At 44.4% G+C, this 19988-nt stretch overlaps 1 protein-coding gene across 3 annotated transcripts in view; it reads right to left on the bottom strand.

The window, feature by feature from the left end:
• EPN2 (epsin 2) overlaps window positions 1-19716 on the bottom strand; it is a 40127-nt gene extending 20411 nt beyond the window's left edge. For 2 of the 3 annotated variants that reach the window (XM_042864229.1, XM_042864231.1), the window contains exons 1-2: window positions 19593-19716; window positions 1253-2024 (exon numbers count right to left, since the gene is read on the bottom strand). In XM_042864229.1, the coding sequence (XP_042720163.1) occupies window positions 1253-1847 (595 nt within the window). In that variant the 5' untranslated portion in view covers window positions 1848-2024; window positions 19593-19716. Of the gene's footprint in view, window positions 1-1252; window positions 2025-18650; window positions 18734-19592 lie in introns of those variants that run through there. The other variant, XM_042864230.1, reaches the window with a different exon arrangement.
• Window positions 19717-19988: the final 272 nt, after the last annotated feature.

Raw genomic sequence — 19988 nt, 5'->3', positions numbered from 1 at the left:
CAATGCTCAAGTATGGTATTAAAGAAAACCTAAAATATCTGTTATTCCATTGTTAAAATAAGAGACAAACATGGAAATTGCCATGCCTGGATGTCTTCACAAGCTTTTTGCTTATAGTCCTGGGTCCTAAAAGCATTTCCTTTAGGAAAAACGTTACCTTCTCCTGCTTTTTCTCTACAGCCTTTATGAGACTGAGATACTCTTCATCCTTGCTTTGTCCTGCCAGCTTCCTGCTGCCTTCCCCAAAACCCACCCATGCACAACAGAGGTTCTGACACCATTCCCACACTTTGGGATGCAGGACACAACAAACAGGGGATTCTTAAAACTGGTGCTCCATCAATTCACCACGCTGGCTCTGTTACAGCCCCCCACACATTATAAGCATTCATTTAAGAAAAGATTTTCCTTCAGAATTAGACCACAACCACTGACATTTCAGCCAAAGCAGCTTTCATCAGATCATTACTTACATTAAGTGCCAACTCAGGCCTCTTCCTAACATCACAGGGAGTTCCCCCAAGCACTGGTATAAAGAATCCATTCTTCCCACATCACCATACTTTTCTGGTGGCTTTATTTATTTATTTTAAGAATGAAATACAGTATTTTGTACTGATACTTGCACGGCAAACATTGATTGTATAAATATCAAAATACTGACACATTCACAGCGTTACTACTCTACAAACAGCAGAGCAAGCAAGAAAAGCAATAAAGGAAGTTCAGTTCCAATACTCTTGCTAAAATGGAATAGCAGCATCACAAACCTCCTAGCAAAATGATGCCAGACAAACCTGGTATTTCTAACTTTTTTCCACTTAAATTTAAAAGGGAAGGAAAAAAAAGAATAAAAAAAGTCAAGTAATTCTTTTAAAAATAGGGAAAAAGAAAATTAATTAACCATCTCCCTCCTGGGATTGAGGACCTCTCACATCAAACACTGGAACGTGCTCACAAAAGCAGCCCTACAATGCTATGCTTGGGAACTGACAGTAAATAACTGCTTTTTTAAAGGAGTTTATCAACACACCCATCCTCTCCAGACCAAAAACCCAACCGAAGAGACCTCAGTGCCACACAGCAGGCCTTCCAAGATCCAGCTCTTGCAAACAGCCCCTTGCAATCAGCACCTTAACCCTTCTAGAAAGCGCCACGTACTCTCACTTCTAATGGCAAATCGGAATAGAAAATATCTCAAAAGGAAAAACAAAAAAAGAAGAAAGCTTTGCACAGGTTTGCTTGTACTTACAGCCATGGTAGGATGCTGGGGAGCCTCCAGACTTGCCATACTCCTGCTCCGAGTAGCTGGTGGACAAGTTGGGCTGACTGGAGCCCCGACCGAAGGTGATCTGGTTGCTGCCCACCCCAGTGGCCACCTGAGCCATGCGTTCTTTGGTCTTCAGTGCCTGGGCCCTCTCTGTCTTCAGTCGCTCGTCATCCTTCAGCAGAGACACAAGCTGCTTGGATTTCTCCCTCACATTGATGCCCTGGTCTTTACCATCTCGATCAATATACTGGAAATCTTTCAACGTTTGGATAGCAAAAATATTCTCTTTACACTGCTGCGCCACTCTCTCAGAACCAGTTTTAATCAGGTAATCTAACAGAGTGAGGGCCTTGTACACGTGTCGCCAGTTCTTGCCGTGGTCATTGAGTCGCTTCCAGATCATGCTCATAATTTCAGAGAAGGCCACAACGTTGTAGGTCAGATCTGCTATTTCAGTCATCAGCGAACTCGAGGGACCCCACGGGTCGTTGGAGGTCGCTTCCCGCACTTTGATTTCGGCCTCCGAGTAATTGTTCACAATGTTCTTCATCTGCCGCCTAATAGACGAAGTCGTCATTTTTATTTCCCTTTTCAATAAGAGAGCTGCTGGAACACAAAAAAAGGGGCTATATCTGCTCTTCTACGAACGTTTCTGAACTACGACGAATCCGTATCTGTGGCTTATCTGTAAGAAGTTCCACTACAATCATTTCCTCTCTTCAAGAAAATGACACGAGAAAATGAAAATCATGACCTAAGCAAGAAAAGAAAACAAAGCACAATTAGCTGCGGCTTCAATTATTCCTACTTAAAAAGCAAAGCAGATACACTTTTGAGAAATTCTGTTAAGAGTGATGAATTTTCTCTCCGAATTTCTTCAGAGTGTCGCATTTTGGAAACAAATTGCTCTTCCCACCTCAAGAATAAGGGGTAGAGTAACTACTGCAAAGTTGCACTATGAAACAATATTGAGGCTCAATAACGTCTGAGCTGCTGAACAACACAAAAGCAAGAAAATCACCGTGCTGATGAAGATGCAGGATTTGAAAAGGGAACCAAAGTCCACGAAACTGAATTGCCTAGAATTTTTAATTACAGGAAATACAACATCAGCTTCCAGAGTTTATGGGAAATTACATTAGAGCTGACAGTCGCAGTCTGCTCCCATTGCTGCAGTAATCTTGTGCTGAGAGAACAAGCGAATTTCCTGCTAGTAGGCAAGCAATTTCCGAGGCCCCAGACAAATGCAGAGAGCACCAGGGTCAGGGCAGAGATCTTGAACTGTGCTCTGTGTTTGCTCCAGGCCCAGGGAGGAGCACAGAAGGATGCACTCAGCTCAAGGTGACCTTTGGTGCTAAGCGGATTACAGGGAATGTTTTTTCCAAATGCATTTCCTTTGTGCATCTAACAGCAGTCGCCAGACTCAATTTCTGCTCTGCGTGTCTTTCACACGGCACAGAAGAATTTTTAATTATATGAAAATGGAAATGTAAAACCAAAATGACCAGCAAGAAAACCCAAGGACAAGCTGTGGAGCTGGAAACCTGCTTCAGTTATTTTTTAATGCCATTGTTTCAAGTAAACAGCGGCCTATTAAGCTTTAGAATATGTTACTGGAGCAAAATGGTAGTTTTTGCTGCAGCATACACGGGTTGCTTGAACACTAAGCACTGGTTCTGTATTTGACACATTAACAGAGATCGCATTCTTAAGATGTCCTCTAACAACATTTCTCCACACACCCAAAAGAAGGAACTGGCTTGCTTACAAACAACACGGGAAAGCAACAAAGCACGGGCTTCCTTCCCAACACTGTTACCATTCTTCAAATTGTTATCATGCCATTTAAAATGAAAGCAGAATTAGGCGTCAGCTCCGACAGCAGGCAGCCCTATAACGACTTCTTCAGCATAAAGCCATATATTCTCCCTAGAAAACAGTTCAGCTACGGCAGAACAACTCCAGTGTGCTGCCCAAGTACAGTGATGGAAAGCAAGGGCCCATCCTCTGCTGGGACATTCTCAGAGCCTCAGCACGGTCCTACAGGAACCATGCGCTCACAGCTGCGTGTCAGAAGTCACTGCCCAACTCTGCTGGCTCGCCTGTCCTCCTGAAAGCTCCCTTGTGTGGCTCTGAAGTGCACTATGCAACCAAGTGCCTCAGCTCCATCTGCCTCCACAGGAGAAAGAAAAGCACGTTTCACTACATCTTCCAGTTTCACAGATATTGAACACATCTCTTCAGTACTACACATGATATCTGGAAAGGTAAATTTTACACTACACAGACACATTAGTCCTAAATAATCATCTCTGGTCAATGGAATAAGTAGGAAGGATGCTCCAAAAGTAATGCCTCCTATTTTATTATGTTGAGTCACATTAGAGGCAGTGGAGCTATGACCACTATGACCACAACACTTGAAGTTGAACCTTCCCACCAGTATTCCATTAAACTACATTGAAAAATACCATTCTGCAGCTGAGAATTCACTCTACCAAATTGTGCTGCTGTACCCTTTGTATCTATTGTAGTTTCCATGGAAGCCTCACTTTTGGAGTGACCTATGAGAACCAAACAATTCCAATCACAACACAGCTGTGCAAATCCACTGGCTGCAGCTCCACAAAGGAAAAGTGTCTGCAGTTTGCTATAAGGCAAGGGCAGTAATGGGAACACAAGTCATGGCTCACGGAGTTCCTTGTTTACGAACTTCATTTTATTCTATTAAAAATGCAGAAGGTGATGGGAGTGGAAATAGGACATCTGTTTTTTTTCTGCTGTTTTTTCTCCCCCTCCATGTTCTGGTTGTAACATTCAAGACTATTTAGCAGGAGCAGTGAGCCTCACTGAGAACTCTGATGCTTTCGCTATCTGCTTCTGCGTCACAAAAAGGAAGCGTTTGACCCTATTACAGATCCTGGAACAGCCAATAGCCCATCTTACCGGCAAAGAGATGAGAAAGAGCCAAACAACCCCACTGCACAGAAGTGAGAAACCACTTCTAATGCGCAATCACATTCTTGCACAGAAAGCTTGGACTGTTTCAGAGACCTCAGTGAATCCACATCCCACAACAAACCACCAGGAAGCACAATGCACTTGCAACTTCAGCACAAATCTGTGTTTGCATGCTTAACACCAGCGTTGCAAGGACAGCAGAAAGCAAGAGCAGTTGGTTGTAGCCACTGTCCCCTGCCAACAACAGGAAAAGCACCATCAGCTTCAGAACGTTTCTTTAGAAGGTCAGAGGGAGAAGAGGGCTCTTGGCTTGCTCAGCCCAGGTGAGCCTTCCAAACCCTGCCTCCCTGGGCCCTCTCTGATAGAAACACACATTTCTGTAGACAACTAAGTGAAGCTTCCTTGTGCTATCGAGGGTAACCCGGAGGGCAATACTCAATTTCCTTTGCGCTATGCTGATAATTTCATTACACAAATAATCCCAATGAATTCTCATGGTGCTTTTTTAGACACAATGTTCAGACAGAGGGAATTCCTGACTGAACTTCTCAATAGCTCTCTCGGAGATCAAACTCACTAAATGAAGGAGACCATATTTAATTTGCTGAGACTAAGGCAGAACTGAGGCCAAGCCACAAAGTCCTTAAGAAACTCAGTTCAAAGAAGCAGCCACACAAACCCACCTATATGCAGACTTTCAGCAGAATCCACTCGGATCTCAGGAATGCAAAACTCAAACCAGGGTTCGTCTCCACTGATAAATGCCCTTCCCTTTGAGCCTGGAGGTAAATACATACACAGCCCAGTTGGGTATGGACTGGAGATGGATGGAAAGCCTTTCACATCACATGGGCAAGAAAAATGGTGGAAAATTACAGTAAATACAAGCAGGTTGTCAGAAATTTGCATTAAAAAATTGCTGTGGACTACAGTGAACATCTAATCTAATTTATGCATCAAGTTATATTTTTTCCAAGTCACTAACTGAATCATCTTGCAATTTTCAGGCAGCCACTGCAGACATCTTCATTTACATCAGAAGATTTCCCTTCACACACAGAAAGATAACCACAAGCTTTCAGCCTTGGACTCACGCTGCAGTTAAGCAAAGAGCTTTTGCTGTCTAGCACCAAACACTCCAAGAGCTCTGGCAGTGCCCAGGACCAGGCCCACAGCAGCTGTGGGCAGCACACAGCTTGATTTCTGAGATCTGAACATACACAGACCCCGAGATCTGCTCTCTTTGCTATCAGGGTGAAGTGACAGAGGCAGGCAATCCTTGGGGAGCTGAATTTCAGGGTAGATCTGAGACTCCGGAGGTTGGGGAATGCTTCTCACCAGGCTGCAAAGAAGCCGGCTGGAAGGGAAGCGCTGCCAGATGCTGAGTAAGGGAGAGTTCCCCCAGACAGAAACTCACCCCACACCTGCACAGAGCACAGAATCTGCCCACAGACACATCCCCAGCCGTAACCATCAGCCAGCAACTATTTATGGAAAAGGAAAGATTCAAATCACCTGGCATTGTAAATTCTCATCTTGCTTTACTGATGGTACTTGTCATGTGCACAGACAAAACCACTGTGCTTTCAGAAAGCCTTATTTGCCACACATGGGAACCAGAACTCGCTGATAAATGAACAAAGTACAAACGTTTATGTGCAATCCAGCCACATAATAACCCAGAAATAAAAATGACAGCAAAAACAGGTTGGATATTTAGGAAAAAATTCTTCTCTGAAAGAGCAGTCAGACACCAGCAGTGCTGCCAGGGAGTGGAGGGGTCACAGCCCTGGAGGTGCTCCAGACTGGGGAGATGTGGCACTTGGGGACGTGGTCAGTGGGCATGGGGGGACGGCTTGGACATGGGGATCTGAGAGGTCTTTTCCAACCTGAATGATTCGGTGATTCTGTGATTTTTTTTCTGATTTTTCTTACGCTGGATCCCACACTGCTAAAGAAATTCTCCAACTCAGTTCACGAAACATTTCCCTGTTTATAAATAATTCTTACGGAACAACTGGATGACCAAAAAAATATCACCAGACTGCCCACAGTGCAATATCCACTGTAATACAAACATTGATCCCAAAACCAAACAGGAAGAGGGACAACTGTATGCTGCAACGCCTCGAAGAAGAGTGGGAAGAGAAGCAAGGAAGCTTGGTACTGTGCAGACGAGCCAACAAGCAGCACACTTATTAGCTCTCTCTTGCTGCTACACAGCAGAGAAAACAGCAATTCATGTGAATAAGGCAGTAAAATGAAGACACTGAAATTACCATCAATGTCCTTCCTTTGCTTATTTAGGAAATGAATTATAAACACAGATTGGCAAATGGTTTGAAGAACAGGCTGATCTCCAGAAGAAAGGTTTGATTTCCATTTTATACAGTTTAAACGCTTGTCCTCCCCTCAGTTTAATTTCTGAGAAAAGGAAACGGTTCAAAATTAAAAGTTTTGGAAGCCTTCCACTCCCTTTTACAAATGAGAGAACAAGCCCAGCTTTCACAGACAGCAGGTGGCCGAATGATTTCTTTAAATCGAGAGTTAATACTGATAGATACCCTCCTTCAAACCATGCATATTCATGAAGCCCAGGGTTAGTTTCTGCACTGACTGCACAGCAGTGCCAAGTCCAGCCCTCCACCCAGCCACAAAGCAGATTTACAGACACAAATTTACCTTCAGTTGCTTCTACTCCTTTACCACCTTTTCTTACTACAAGCCTACCTAGTATAGGAAGGCAGAGCTGAACGGAGAGCTCAGCTCACACCTCAGCCTACAAGCAGGAGGCACAGGGCAGAAAGCCAGGGACATGAGCACAGCAGCACCACCTGCACTGCCAGCACCAGTTCTGCAGCAGCTCACATCTGGCTTTGCTGAAGTACAGCCATGCAGCCCCAGTGATGCTCGCAAGTTTGCCGTGCAAATCACCGCAGCAATCCAAACCTGACCAACGCTGGAGGTCTAATTTTAGGATTACAAGCTTTGACAACATCTCTTTAGAATAACACATTCCTCCTTCTACGGTTAGGTCAAGTGTCATCAACAGTCCTGGCTTCATTTTATGCTGCAGACCACAGTTTATTTTCCACCAGTAATACAGCAAGTACCGGGTGTGTAATGAGTAACAGAATATTGCAGAATTACAAACAGCATAAGGTCAAGCCATTACGCACTGAATCAGAAATGCTAAATGCAAATTAATCCAACGAGGCAGTGAAAATACCTACCCAACCTCTCAAAAGGAGTTTGTTCTCTGGGGATTACCTACTTGAATGAAAGGACTTCATCTTTGATTCTCACAATTAGGGAAGAAAAAAGTAATCACCCAATGCATGCCTTAGAAAAGGGCAATAATTTGAAATAAATTCAGTTCACCAGCAATGCTGAGCAGTGTTTTCAAATGAATTAAAGACAGTGGGAGACATTTCTCTCTTTTCATTTTGGAAGGGAGAAGGAAGACATCTGATGTTCTTGCCAGAGGACAAGCCTTAGATTATAACTGATTACAGAAGCCCAGCCTTGGTAGTCGGGCTGCTTACAAGGTGACGGGCACCAGCCACAGGGAAGCCATCACTCCTCCACCCAGCAGCTCAGGGCCTGACAAATCAGCTCAGCCACCAGGGCAGTGCAAGCAGTGCAAAGGAAGAGCCTGCAGGACTACAAAACGTGAGCTACACCTCAGCTCTTATACTGCTTTACACAATTTTGGAATACAACCAACAACCATATTCCTATATATATTTGAGCTCACCCACCAGATGTCATGTGGGGAAGGTACCTTCTCCTTACAGCTGCACAAAGATCTCATTAACTCAATTTGGTTTGCACTTCATTACTACAAAGCAGACGTCACCATGAGCAGTTTCTTCTCCCCACCCACACACCACAGCCATGCAACCACATTAATAAACTCAATAGGACAAAGGCAAACACTCATCATGACACAGATTAGGAAAGAACACTGGTTTAACTCTCCATGTTACCACAGCTAGAAGCTGAGAGACTAATTAATACTTTTACATTACAGCATGAATTCCTAATGAACTGTCTGAGGAACAGCCAGATCTGCAAAGCCATCACTGTTCAGACAACCAAGACCAGCTACGTTTTTCTCTGGTAACACTGCTAAGGTAATGGCTACCTGCACAAATGGGAGCCTGTAAAGAGCCCAGTGCTTGATTTAGTATCTTAGCCACATTCTTCAATGCCCATTCACAGGCTATGTGACTTCAGGTGCCACCTGACACAGCCACCATACTTGCACGCTCCTCTTGAAACATCAACACATGGACTTAATTCACCTGTAACTGGCAATAGTTAACATGAGGTTACTTCATTCCTAAAACATTAAGCTACATGCAGATGTGTGCTCATGACTAATTAAGTTGCAATAAGAGGGAAACTTATAACCTAAAATTCTCTGTGCATGGATTTTTTTTTTTTTTGGCCAAAATCAGAAGATCCAGGGGAGCTGGGTTTTCTGACAGATTGGTCAGAATTAATCCCAAGGTCACTCTTAAGTACTTTGAAATACAAACAAGGGAAGTAACATTCATTTCAACAGCATTCCCTAGCTACAATTCATGAGGCAAAAGCTAAAGCTGCATGTGGAAGCCCAAATAGCTGCAAAGACAGCAGCTGAGCCCTGAGACTTGCCTTCAGCAGGTAAGAACTGCAAGCAGGGGATTTTCTGGGAGATCTCCTTTTTATCACCCAGAAGAGTAAAACTTATTCACTTTGTTTCAAGCTGAAGACAGCCACTAAAAAGGAACAACAACAGCAAAAAAAAAAAAAAGGGGGTAGCACCATGAAATCTTGGACCTGTCCTTCCTACAGACTGATTTCAGCTATCTGTCCTGTAACACGTCCATCTTTCCCTCTTATTCCTCCTTATCTTTTCATACCATACACCTTCTGTTCCCAAATATTTTTCACGCACCCAGCTGCTGCTCCTCTGTCTGCAGCCTGACTTAAGCAGGGTTACACTTAGCAGGAGCCAGCACTCACAAACACTGCTAATTAGTCATTTTGGTCTGCTTCTGCGTTGCCTCAGATCCTGATTTTGACCTACATAAAGGTCATCTCTGATGGAAGTGAAGCACTGGAAGACAAACAGAAATCAGCCCACCTGTTAAAAGGACTCCTTGATTTTTCTTCATTATGCTGTCTGCTTGCTTCATTCAGGCACTGATAAGGATCCTCCTATTCCCAAATGTAAATATTTATTCTTATCTTTATTCTTATTTTGTTGATGACTGTGGAATTAGGAAAAAAAAAAAAATCTACCTGGAAAAATGCCAGAGAATCCCACATTCTCCTCAGCAGACACGCAGCAATTTTCAGCTGTCATCACGATTGCTCCACGCTTCTGAATCTATCCTACAGCATCAATACTCTACCTACTCTCTACCTATTCTGGACACTTAGATGGAAAGTGAGTGGGAGTTCACTCGCTCTGCACACAGAGGATGACAAAGACTCGTTACTAAAAAGCATCTGCACCTGTTTCATTATTAAAGGGCATTTCTTGCAGTCAGCTCTTGCACAGCACACGTCACAGCCCCCCGTTTTGATACTCTGCCTGTTCTGTTCATGTCCTGAGGAGTCCATAGACCCTGCAAGGAGCCCCAGAGGCAACACAAAGCATCAGGATCTGAGGCAACACAACAGCACTCGTAATACAGAAGTCAAACCTCTGGTACTTCAGATGCATTTGATTATAGCTTAAGATGTGATTTTCATTTTGTTGCTGTTGTTGTGTTGGTGAATGTACTTCAAACCATGTAATACTACTTTCTGTACATCCCATGGCTGCCTGCACTGCCCTGTGGATTATTTTTTTAACCACCTTTAGTGCATATTATTAAAAGCAGTCTCTCTCTTCAGATTTATAAACAGAACAAGAAAGTGACTTAAAAACTCACCCACTCCATTTTCTAATTTTTTTTCGAGAGCGTTCCATCTAGTTTGAATGCACAGCAGACATTCTAGTCCATTAACATCCATCAGCTAACAGAAGGGTAATGAATTCATCAATACTGCTAAAACGCGTGGGTACAGGATCATGCTGAATCATTTAGTAACTACATTTGCAGCAAGAAAAGCTCAAACAACCCGCCCTGTGCTGTCAGCAACCATCTTCCTGAAGGAGGAAAAATGAATGTACTGAGATCACCCTCAATCCTGTTATCCCTCTTGACAAGGCTGGCTGTGTCCCTGCACACAGCACTGCTGTGCCAATGAAATCTGTCTGCTCCCACTCGTCCCTGGACATCAGCTGCCTCCGCCAGACCACCTGGACACTTGCAAGAAGCTTTCATTGCTCATTTTCCAGTAAAGGACATATGGGCCTGGCTTTCCCCTGCTTGCTAGCAGTGGAGTCATGTAAGTCTTTAGAGTTCTCAGGTTATAAAGGAAAACAAAAGTAAATCATGGTTTGATGGTATGGTTCCATCAACACCAGGCTAGCACTGCAATTGTTAAACGTGCTACAGATCCAAATACAGCTTTTCCTTGCTAGCTATTTTCAAAGCCAGGGAGGGACCACCTCCTTCCAGCAACAAGTAGTCCCAACAGTGCTAAGTTCTAAGTACACAAAAAGCAAACAGCTCCCCAAACTGCCAACAAACATGGAAGCAGGACTACCAAAATTCCCATACCCGTACCTTTAGTCCTGCCATGGGTCAGAGGAACCACATTACTGAGTACAGCAGCATTAAGTTATTGTTCTCATAACACTGAAAGGAATTAGTATCTACTCTTTAGAACAAAAAGTCAGACTTAATAATATTAAGAAACAAAATGATCTTCAAAGCGTACATTAGAAACTACCTTGCTTGCTTTGCCTTGTCAGGTCCGCCAGGCCTGGTATTCTCTGTCTCACAGCAGGTTTATAAAAGATAGTTGGTATACTGCACTTTTGTTTACACTTTCAGCTTTTTATGGCATCTACTCTTAATTAAGGCCCAGAATAAGCAGTGTTTTGTTAAGGTAGCCCTCACAAACTGAGTACAATGAACTCCACACTCAGTAGTCAGCCTCCTTAATGCAGATAATGCCTTAGAATACATACACTTACACATGTGTCTACATATCCTTAACTCCCACAGCTTAGTTCAATTAATACCATTAAATCTTTAATGCTCAGCTTCAAAGGCTTTCCAAAATTTTTAATAGCTCTCATAGGTTAGCATGAATGTTTTAAGTCTTTTTACTATATTTTAAATAAACTCATCTTTTCTTTCCACTTTGATGTCTGCCTTTCTGACAACGCTCTGCTCTCTGAAGCTCCTGGCACCTTGTTTTCTGCAAAAAGGTGACATTACAAACTCCAAAAGATATGTTAATAGCTGAGCTGCAATCAGGGACTTTTCCTCTCACCTGCCCTCCGGGTTGGGAGTTGGCCATGGAACTGCTTTAATCAAAACAATGTGGCAACCCATAAGGAGAAAGGATGCAACACTAAGGGAGGGGACTCTATTTGCATCTATTTAGCATGTAAGCAGCAGGCGGTGCTTAATTTTCCTTTACTCTGCTTTCCCATGAAAGGAGAAAATAGAAAAGATACTGTATTTTAATAGCAGCATAGGCAAAGTGCAAGGGGGGACTCAGAGCACAGGCTCCACAGCATTTAAAACCACAGAACCCCCTGAACTGGAAGGGACCCAGTGGGATCACATCCTGCACTGCACCCCTGCAGGGGGCTCAGCACCCCTGTGGGGCCTTGGACACCACCCTCCTTCATCTGCTCTGCTTCTGTGCTCTGAGGTTGGAAGGGAAGCAAGTTTTGATGATGTATTTAAGCTTTTTTATAAAACACAAACTAGAAGGAAAACAAACAGATTTTCCTCCTCCTTTGAAGTGTATTTTTCTTTTTTTCTGAATTAGAAAATAGAAATCCCGTCTTAAAATAAAACCAAAGATCAGCATTTCCAGAGACAGGAAAAGCCACTGTGCATTATATACACTATCCACAAAAAAAAAAAAAAAAAAAGCTGAAAACTCTGGCTTTGTCCCAAGGCATCCAGACACAGCTCTGTGCTGGCATGCACACAACAAAGACGCTGAATCCAGGATGTTCAAGTTTCCTTCACTTACACCTGGTAAGCTAACAGTACCAAAGCCCTACATGTTACTTTTGGCATCGACTGCAAGTGACCAGCGCAGCCCCAGACCCCTCACGTCCAAAGCCATAAATCTCAGGACAGAAACCCCCTCAGGAAGCATATTAAAAATGGTGTAATGAAGGCAACCCACAAAACAATCGGTTCTTCTTTATATCTTCAGTGCTTCAGCAGCTGCAGCGTCAGCACAGAATTACCACCACACCGAGCACCTCTCAGCACCGCACGCTGCACATACGTACCACGTTCTGCCCTGCAAAGCACCCACAGGTACTCTCTTGGAGGCATCACGTACTCAGGTTATTGGGAAGTTAGATATAAGAGGATGCTCTTAGTTGGAAGACAGACACAGAAATGTCAGTTGTGCTGTTCAGTGTGCTTTAAGCAGCAGGCGAGGCAAAAGGAGATTATTCCCCACGTTGTCAAACACACAGAAAGCCAGCCGTGTCTGGAGAGGCACTCTGACATGTCACTGTGCCTCCGTGCCTCACAGAAGGGGCAGTGATTTGTAAAGTTTAAATGCAACACTTAAGCAGTTCAGCTGACTAAAATAACACCCTCGCATCCTTTCATTATATACCTCAGTGTTTCTCTGAAATATAAGTTTAAAAGTGAGTTTTACAGTGATTTTGTTTGTTGTCACAAAAACATTCATCCTCTGTTTTCCCTAAAATTCAAGAATTCTAAAACAAACAAACAAGACCTGTTACAAAGCTTTCTGTAGGCTGCCTCTTTATTAACTCTTTCCAAGAGAGCTATAAGCACACAAACAGGAATCTTGTAGGCACATCATGCAAGTACCAATCTTTAAAAAACACCCTCAGAAAGCAGTTCTTCTGATGAAAAAGTGGGACGTGTAACTGCAGTCCAACACAACGTCCTCCTGTTCTGAGCAGCACGCAGAAATCGGTGCTTTCAGAATATAACAGGAGACAATGACAGACATTCTCAATGGCTGCACCTGCAATGTCAAATATTGATTTCCAATCGTTGTTTGCATGCTCCTAACGAGGGAAGCACTTGGTGCCACACTGTTTATCTGAGCACATTCCTCCAGAGGCATTATCTTTAGTTTCTCAGAAACGCTCTCCCAAACCGGTAACCCAAGTGTAACTTTTCTGACCTTTGTTCAGCAACAGCAGCAACAAGATAGCAACACTTCTCATCATCAATAAGCATTTCAAGCCTTCAAAAAAAAAGAGAATTACTGCAAGAAACACAGCATTACAAGAAACAATCATAAAACCATGCAATAAGCCGGTATGCGCTCCGAGGCAAACATTTTATCAGATAACAGATGTGAGTCTGATGTTTTCAAATGGCTTTTGCACAAAGAGGTTTTATCAAATGACGAAATACCTGGGCAGGAGCGCTGCGAAGATTCACCACATCTCCCCTGGATCTGCACACTGCTGGAAATGCAGGATTCCTGTCTCTCCTTAAGCAGACATAACTCCTGATGCTGCAGCAACGTCACCAAATGGTAACGTGTTTCACTGATTAATTAGCTAACTGAATAATTAAAAGTGCTGAAGTTCTGTTTTTCAAATCATAATTTGGGCACTTCCCTTCACATACAGCACATGACAGAGGTGCGCGCCTGGCCATCAGTCAGAGGGCAGGCAGGCACACCACAAGCTCTATTTACAACAGAAGGATGAGGATTAACTAACAATCTTCAGTTTTTGCTGATTTTATAGGGTTAGGGAAGGGGCTGGATCAAACAGCTGCATCTTCCTGCTGGAAGTCACAAGCCTTATCCCCGCACAGAGTTGGGTCTCAGCAGAAAGGCAACAGCACCAGCAGCCGAGTCAACAGAACAGGCTGAGAAAATCCTGACTGCTTCAAAATAAAAATCAGGAGAACGGTCAAACCCAAACATTGCTCAAGTCAGCTCACCCAGCTAGCAACACACAACTAACCGCTCCAGTACGGGTTTCTTATCTGCAAGGAAAGATGTCTGAGGGAGTCTTTCATGCCTGCGTCTCAAGGGAGGAAGTTGCTTTTAAAAATACTTTGTTTTGCCTTTCCCCGAGGAATATCAGAACTGTATTCTGATTATTTTTGTGCGTTTTGTCCGTGAGGTCCTACAAACAAAGGTCTTATTTGTGAACTGTGCAACCCTTACACTAGTGAGCAATTACTCATGCAATCAGTGCCAATGAAGTCAGAAGAACTGACTGGGAAATAAACTGTTTGCCAACCTACGGGTTGCACAATCAGAAAAAAATACAACAGAAACACAGAGGGGGAGAAATTGCATCTGGCAAAAACTACAATCAAGAAATACCTGGCAACAGATTGTTATTTAAGTACAAGGAAGGGATTTAAATAGGAACAGTTGTAATAAGATTACACAATTCTCCATGAAAATTCTTAAAATGCCTTTGTTCTAGTAAAGCTAGGAAAGACCACTGCCCTGGTAAAGGTTCAGAAACTGCTAAATCGATGTTAACTCCAGAAATTAATGTAAGTTCAAACCAGGAAAAAAAAACCATCATTATCAGCTCCATCACCCACCTCACGCCTTCAGCTTGCATGGGCACAGCGTACATTGGGAGATTTCCCCGTGGCACAGCTCAACCCAATGGAAAAAGCCAGCAAACTGAAGTACAGAGCTCACCCTACTTGGGTTTCTGCTTCTTAAGTAATGAAAACTACCAGTCTGATTTTGGAGACATCACCTTATGATGTGACACCTTCAGAACAGCAAGAACATCCCTCCAAGCAAGGTTAACTCAACGTTTGGCAACTGGGTTTCTCAGGAGGGACAGATGTGGCGTTTAACTACAGCCCTCACAATTCACTGCCCATCTCTATGCTGTCATTTCTAGAACAGCAGCCCCACAAATTGGGCACAAGTTCAGCTACTGCTACACTGAACACCTGACAAGGGTATTCTGATTCTATCCTGTGGACTGGACATAAAACACCCTCAGGTAAAGGTTCCCAGCATGTTTTTAAACTAGCAAGCAGTTTTACAATTTAAACAAGCAAACAAAAAAACCCAGTATCGATTAATTTGTAAAAGTATTAAGTGATAACATTATAAGTATAAAAAAAGTGAATGATTCACAGCTTAATATTTTACTCTAAGGGATAAGAGCAGAAATTTCCATTGGAAAAAACCATACCACAAAATATTGGGTCTAAAGGTGATCATATCTAAGCCATGGTGAATGTGCACATCACCCCAGGAGAGACAGGAACCAGGACATCTACTTAAATAAGCAATAAAATGGGTGTATGTTTGCAAAGTGCAAGGTAATCACGAGGGCAAGAAAGTACACCGAGACAGAAGTCTGGGAGACAAAAGATGAGTTTGTACCACTTCCACAGAAGCAGACTGCATCCCACCTGATCACCCTCCAGAACCATTTTACTTTCCATGCCTTGTAAACGTAGTATTTATTATACTGGTATATGATTGAAGACTCAGCAAGTGGAGACTGCATTAATAAAACTGCACTTGAGGAAACACAGGAGCAGCCAGCAACATGGAAGGGAACTGCATGGATCACAAGGTCTCGCACCAGAATTCCCACTAATTACTTCAGACAGCCCAGGGAGCTGCATTCCTAACCGTGGAAGAACTATGAGATAAAATGAAAATAAACTGCATGCGCCAGGACAACAGAAGTACAGCGTCAGAGACTTTGGAGAACTGTACACAGCCACTTCCACTGCAAAGCCAGGATGAAGAGAGCCTGGGATGCAAACAGCTCCAGGAGCTGGGACCTGCTCACACCACAGCTCTGCACTGTGCTCCAGTTCCCCACCTGAGAAGAGCAGTCGTTGCCAGGTCAGCATGCAGGGCAAGGCGTGAGCAGACCAAGCCTGACCTCCAGAACAAGCTGGGAAGGAACAGTTAGAGACACTGATGTTACCAGCCCTGGGTGACATGAAAACAGATATACACACTATTAACAACGCGGTGCAGGGCACTGATGCTGGGATCTATTTTTAAGATTAGTTTTTGTAACCGTATGAAAGAATGAGCTAACAGTTATCTATAAAGGAGAAAGCATTTCACTAAACATAGTATCACTGAAAGGAAAGCATCCCAAATAATGTTTCCACATAGAAATGCATAAGGGCAAACTAAAAATCAAATTCTGATAAACATTCCCAGTTGCCAACGGCACTGGGAGTAGAAAACACAAAATACTTTTATATCCATTTTCTAATGCTATAATCACTCACATAAATTCCAATATTAGGTATTTATATGCATTGAACTTCAGGTGGTAACTCTGAACACATACAGTACAGCCTGGAGGAACACAGCCTCAGTAATTTTATTTACCTCCTACTTAGAAACTGCCCCAAACTTCTAATTGCTTCCAAACTAGTTTGCCTGATCACAGTTTAGACCACCACCACAAAGTCTACCAAAACCCAAAGCAATACTGCTACTGGTAAACACGCAACAGCAGCTTTTCTGTAACCTTCTGCCTCCTACATCACTTCCCCAGAGGCTCAGCTGCTGTGGCCATCCAATTCTAGATCCATCCTGAAACTTACAGCCTCCCAGTTCACTTATTCTGTTATACAAGCATTCTATTTTTCTTTTTGTTTTTTTTTCCTCATGGGAAAGGAAAGCAATCCCATACCAGCCACCAAAACTGATTAATTCTGAGATTTTTAAGGTCTGCTATTCAGCACATACCAGTATGTAACCAAACTGACATATATCAATGCTAGCAGACCTGCAATTAGACCTAAAAGGTTTTATTCCAGAGGACAGCATACATGTTGTTCTCCTCCACAGTGTCTCATGCTTTCTTAATGAGCAGCTAGGCTACTGAAATGCACAAAAAACACTGCTCTTTGAAGCACTTAAGACAGCAGGATACTGGTACATTTCAATACTTTCCCTGCACAGATCAGAGCAAGACAAAGTGGAAAAAGAACATTACAAGCATTCATACAAACCAGACACCTTTCATTTCCTATTAGCAAGATCCCAAGAGACAATTTAGTACTCTGCAAATACGGCACTGGAAGACCTGAAAGTTGTTTCCTGAGCACCAGTCATTGCACAAAGGTTTCAGAGTATGTTCTATTCTTGACCACACAAAAGCAACACTAATTTCCCCATCCTATACAGGAGCAGCATCACGCACATCACAGCTAATCAGTAGGATATTTCTCTTAAGACATTAGAATTTAATCACTCCTTGGGGTGAAGGAAAAAAAAAAAAAGAAAAAAAAAGCCAATTCCTCTATCAAGATTATCAGCATTTTTCTGAAGTAACAAATTAGGCCTTTGGCATTTTGCAGCAGTGATCCAAGATTCGAGGCTTCTTAAAAGCTCCAAGTTTTGAAGCAATCAAATGGCTGACAGCTGGAACACAATTAGCATGATTAACCAGTTATTTAAATAACAACACAGTCAGTACAAGCACAATTCATCCACACACATTGCACTGCACATCAGATGTTTGTCAACTGGTCATTAAATATGACTCTAAGAATAATGGATGTGGAAAACACCATGGAATTACCACCAGGAAACTGACAGCCAGGGCTTGGGTCTCTGTTCTGGTAGGACAGGACCACCAGGTCACTCCCAGGTAGGACTTTTCTTTCCCACATGTCACCCAAGGCAATTTAGCTCCTGCTTAAGCAAAAAGTCCTCTTTTTTTTTTTTCTTTTTTCCTTTCTCCTAAAAAAGGAGTGGCTTTTCATACCCTATTTCTTCAAAGCAGGCACTATTTTTCATTGGTCAGAACTCACAAAGAGCTGCCGCCCATCACTGCAGCAGGATGATGTCACACAGCTGCTCTATGACATCAAGGAAGTTGCAATCAGCATCACTAAGTCAAACTTCCTGAGGAGTAACTCGCAGTCAGCTCAGCCTTATCAGATCCCGTCTTCAGGAATGCAAACTCACGGTTAATTTGTACTCGGTAATTCTCGATAACACGGTTAAATATTTAATATATGGCAGATTATCTCTGAAACTCTATCCAGTCAGTCTGCCGCGACCCCTGAACTGCAAGAGAAAACGTATCAAAAGTTTTAATCCTTCACAAGGAAACACAATACAGGAGTTTGTTTGAAAATAATGTGCCTGGGAATCAGCCAAGATAAACATATTTTGAAGTACTTCCTAAACAGACTGCATTTTGCTGGAGATACGGTTATTACATGTTTGTATTTTAATCAAAAACCAAAATCAAAATCTAACATCCAGCATTTTAAACCTAAGCAACCCGGTTCTCTCTGACCTTGCCTCGCACAAAATACAGCATTACGCAAGAGCCCCATATTTCCATAAAACACACATTTCAGCGGGGAGAATAATATAACCCAACGCCGTGGCCTGATTTGCATTCTGAACTCCTGAAGTCCAGCCTGCAACATCCGCAGCTCGGCCATCGGGACAAGTGCTCCGTGCCTCCGGATGGGGTACTTCCTTTGTAAGGATAGAACAGTAGGGTTGTTAAGGTTAGAAAAGACCTCTTAGATTGTCGGGCGATCGCAGTCGGTGTCGATTTTAACGATCACTGAGCTTTCTGGATGAGTGATAAGGAGGGGGGAAGGCACTGCACGCCCCTCGGCCAAACGGCGCTGAGCTCACATAGCTGTTAGCGCTGCGCCTCACGGCTTTACAACAGGGGAGGCTCATTGTTGGCAGCCCGTAATGATCGCTGCCGAAATATCGTTCCGAGATACAACGATTAACGCAGGGCGCTAACTGCTCAAAGCACAGCATCCAACCTACTGCGGGGAGAGGATTAAAAATCAAAAAATCAAAAAATAAAGAAAAAAAGGAGAAAAAGAAAAAAAGGAGAAAAAAAAAAAAAAAAGGGGGGGGGGGGGGGGGGAGGGAGGGGGGAGAAGCTTAAATTTTAAAAAAAAAAAAAGCCCCGTTGCTCACAGAGCCGGGCCGGGCCGGGCCGCTCCCGCAGCCGCCGCTCCCCCCGCCCAACGCCGCGCTCCTCCCGGCGGCACCGGCTGCGCTGCCGGAACCTCCTCCCGCCATGATGGCCGAACCGTTGCTACCCACCGCCCGGCGCGGACAACAAAAGGCAGCCCCGGCCCCGCTGGGCACACGGCGGCCTCCCCCGGCCCCGCTCCGCACCTCACGCCGCCGGGCCCCGCTCGGCCCCCCGGGGGCCCTTCCCGCGCCCAGCCCGCGCCGAGGGGCGAGGCCGAGGGGAAAGGAAGGGGCCCGAGAGGCCTTCCCGCCGCCTTTCCGCGCACACCCGCGGTCCCGGACTGACCTGAGGGGAACGGGAGGAGCGCAGGAGGGCTCCCGGCGCCCGGCCGCCGCCGCCTCTGGCTGGGTTTGACACCCACACGCACCATCCAACATGGCGGCGGCCAGGGGGAGGCGGCGGACGAGGAGGCGGAACCGGCGGCCGCGCGCGCCCCCGAGGCGCGGCACCGGGCCGGGCGCGGCGGGGAGAAAGCGGGGGCGGGAGATGGGAGAGCGAGCGGCGGCGGGCGGCGCCCCGCGTCCTGAGGAGCCCGCGCTCCGCTCCTCCTCGGGAGTTGGCCGGGCCGGCATCGCTTCCAACCGTCCGCATCCGCCGCTCTTCTTCTCACGGAATCACAGAATGGCCCGGGTTGGAAGGGGCCTCAAGGCTCACGAATCTCCAACCCCCTGCCACATGCAG

The sequence above is a fragment of the Lagopus leucura genome, unplaced genomic scaffold (genome assembly GCF_019238085.1).
Source record: "Lagopus leucura isolate 7727_CA_CO unplaced genomic scaffold, USGS_WTPT01 Super-Scaffold_760, whole genome shotgun sequence".
Taxonomy (NCBI): Eukaryota; Metazoa; Chordata; class Aves; order Galliformes; family Phasianidae; genus Lagopus; species Lagopus leucura.
The sequence above is the reverse complement of the archived record's forward strand: the minus strand, read 5'-3'. Positions and strand labels throughout refer to the sequence as shown.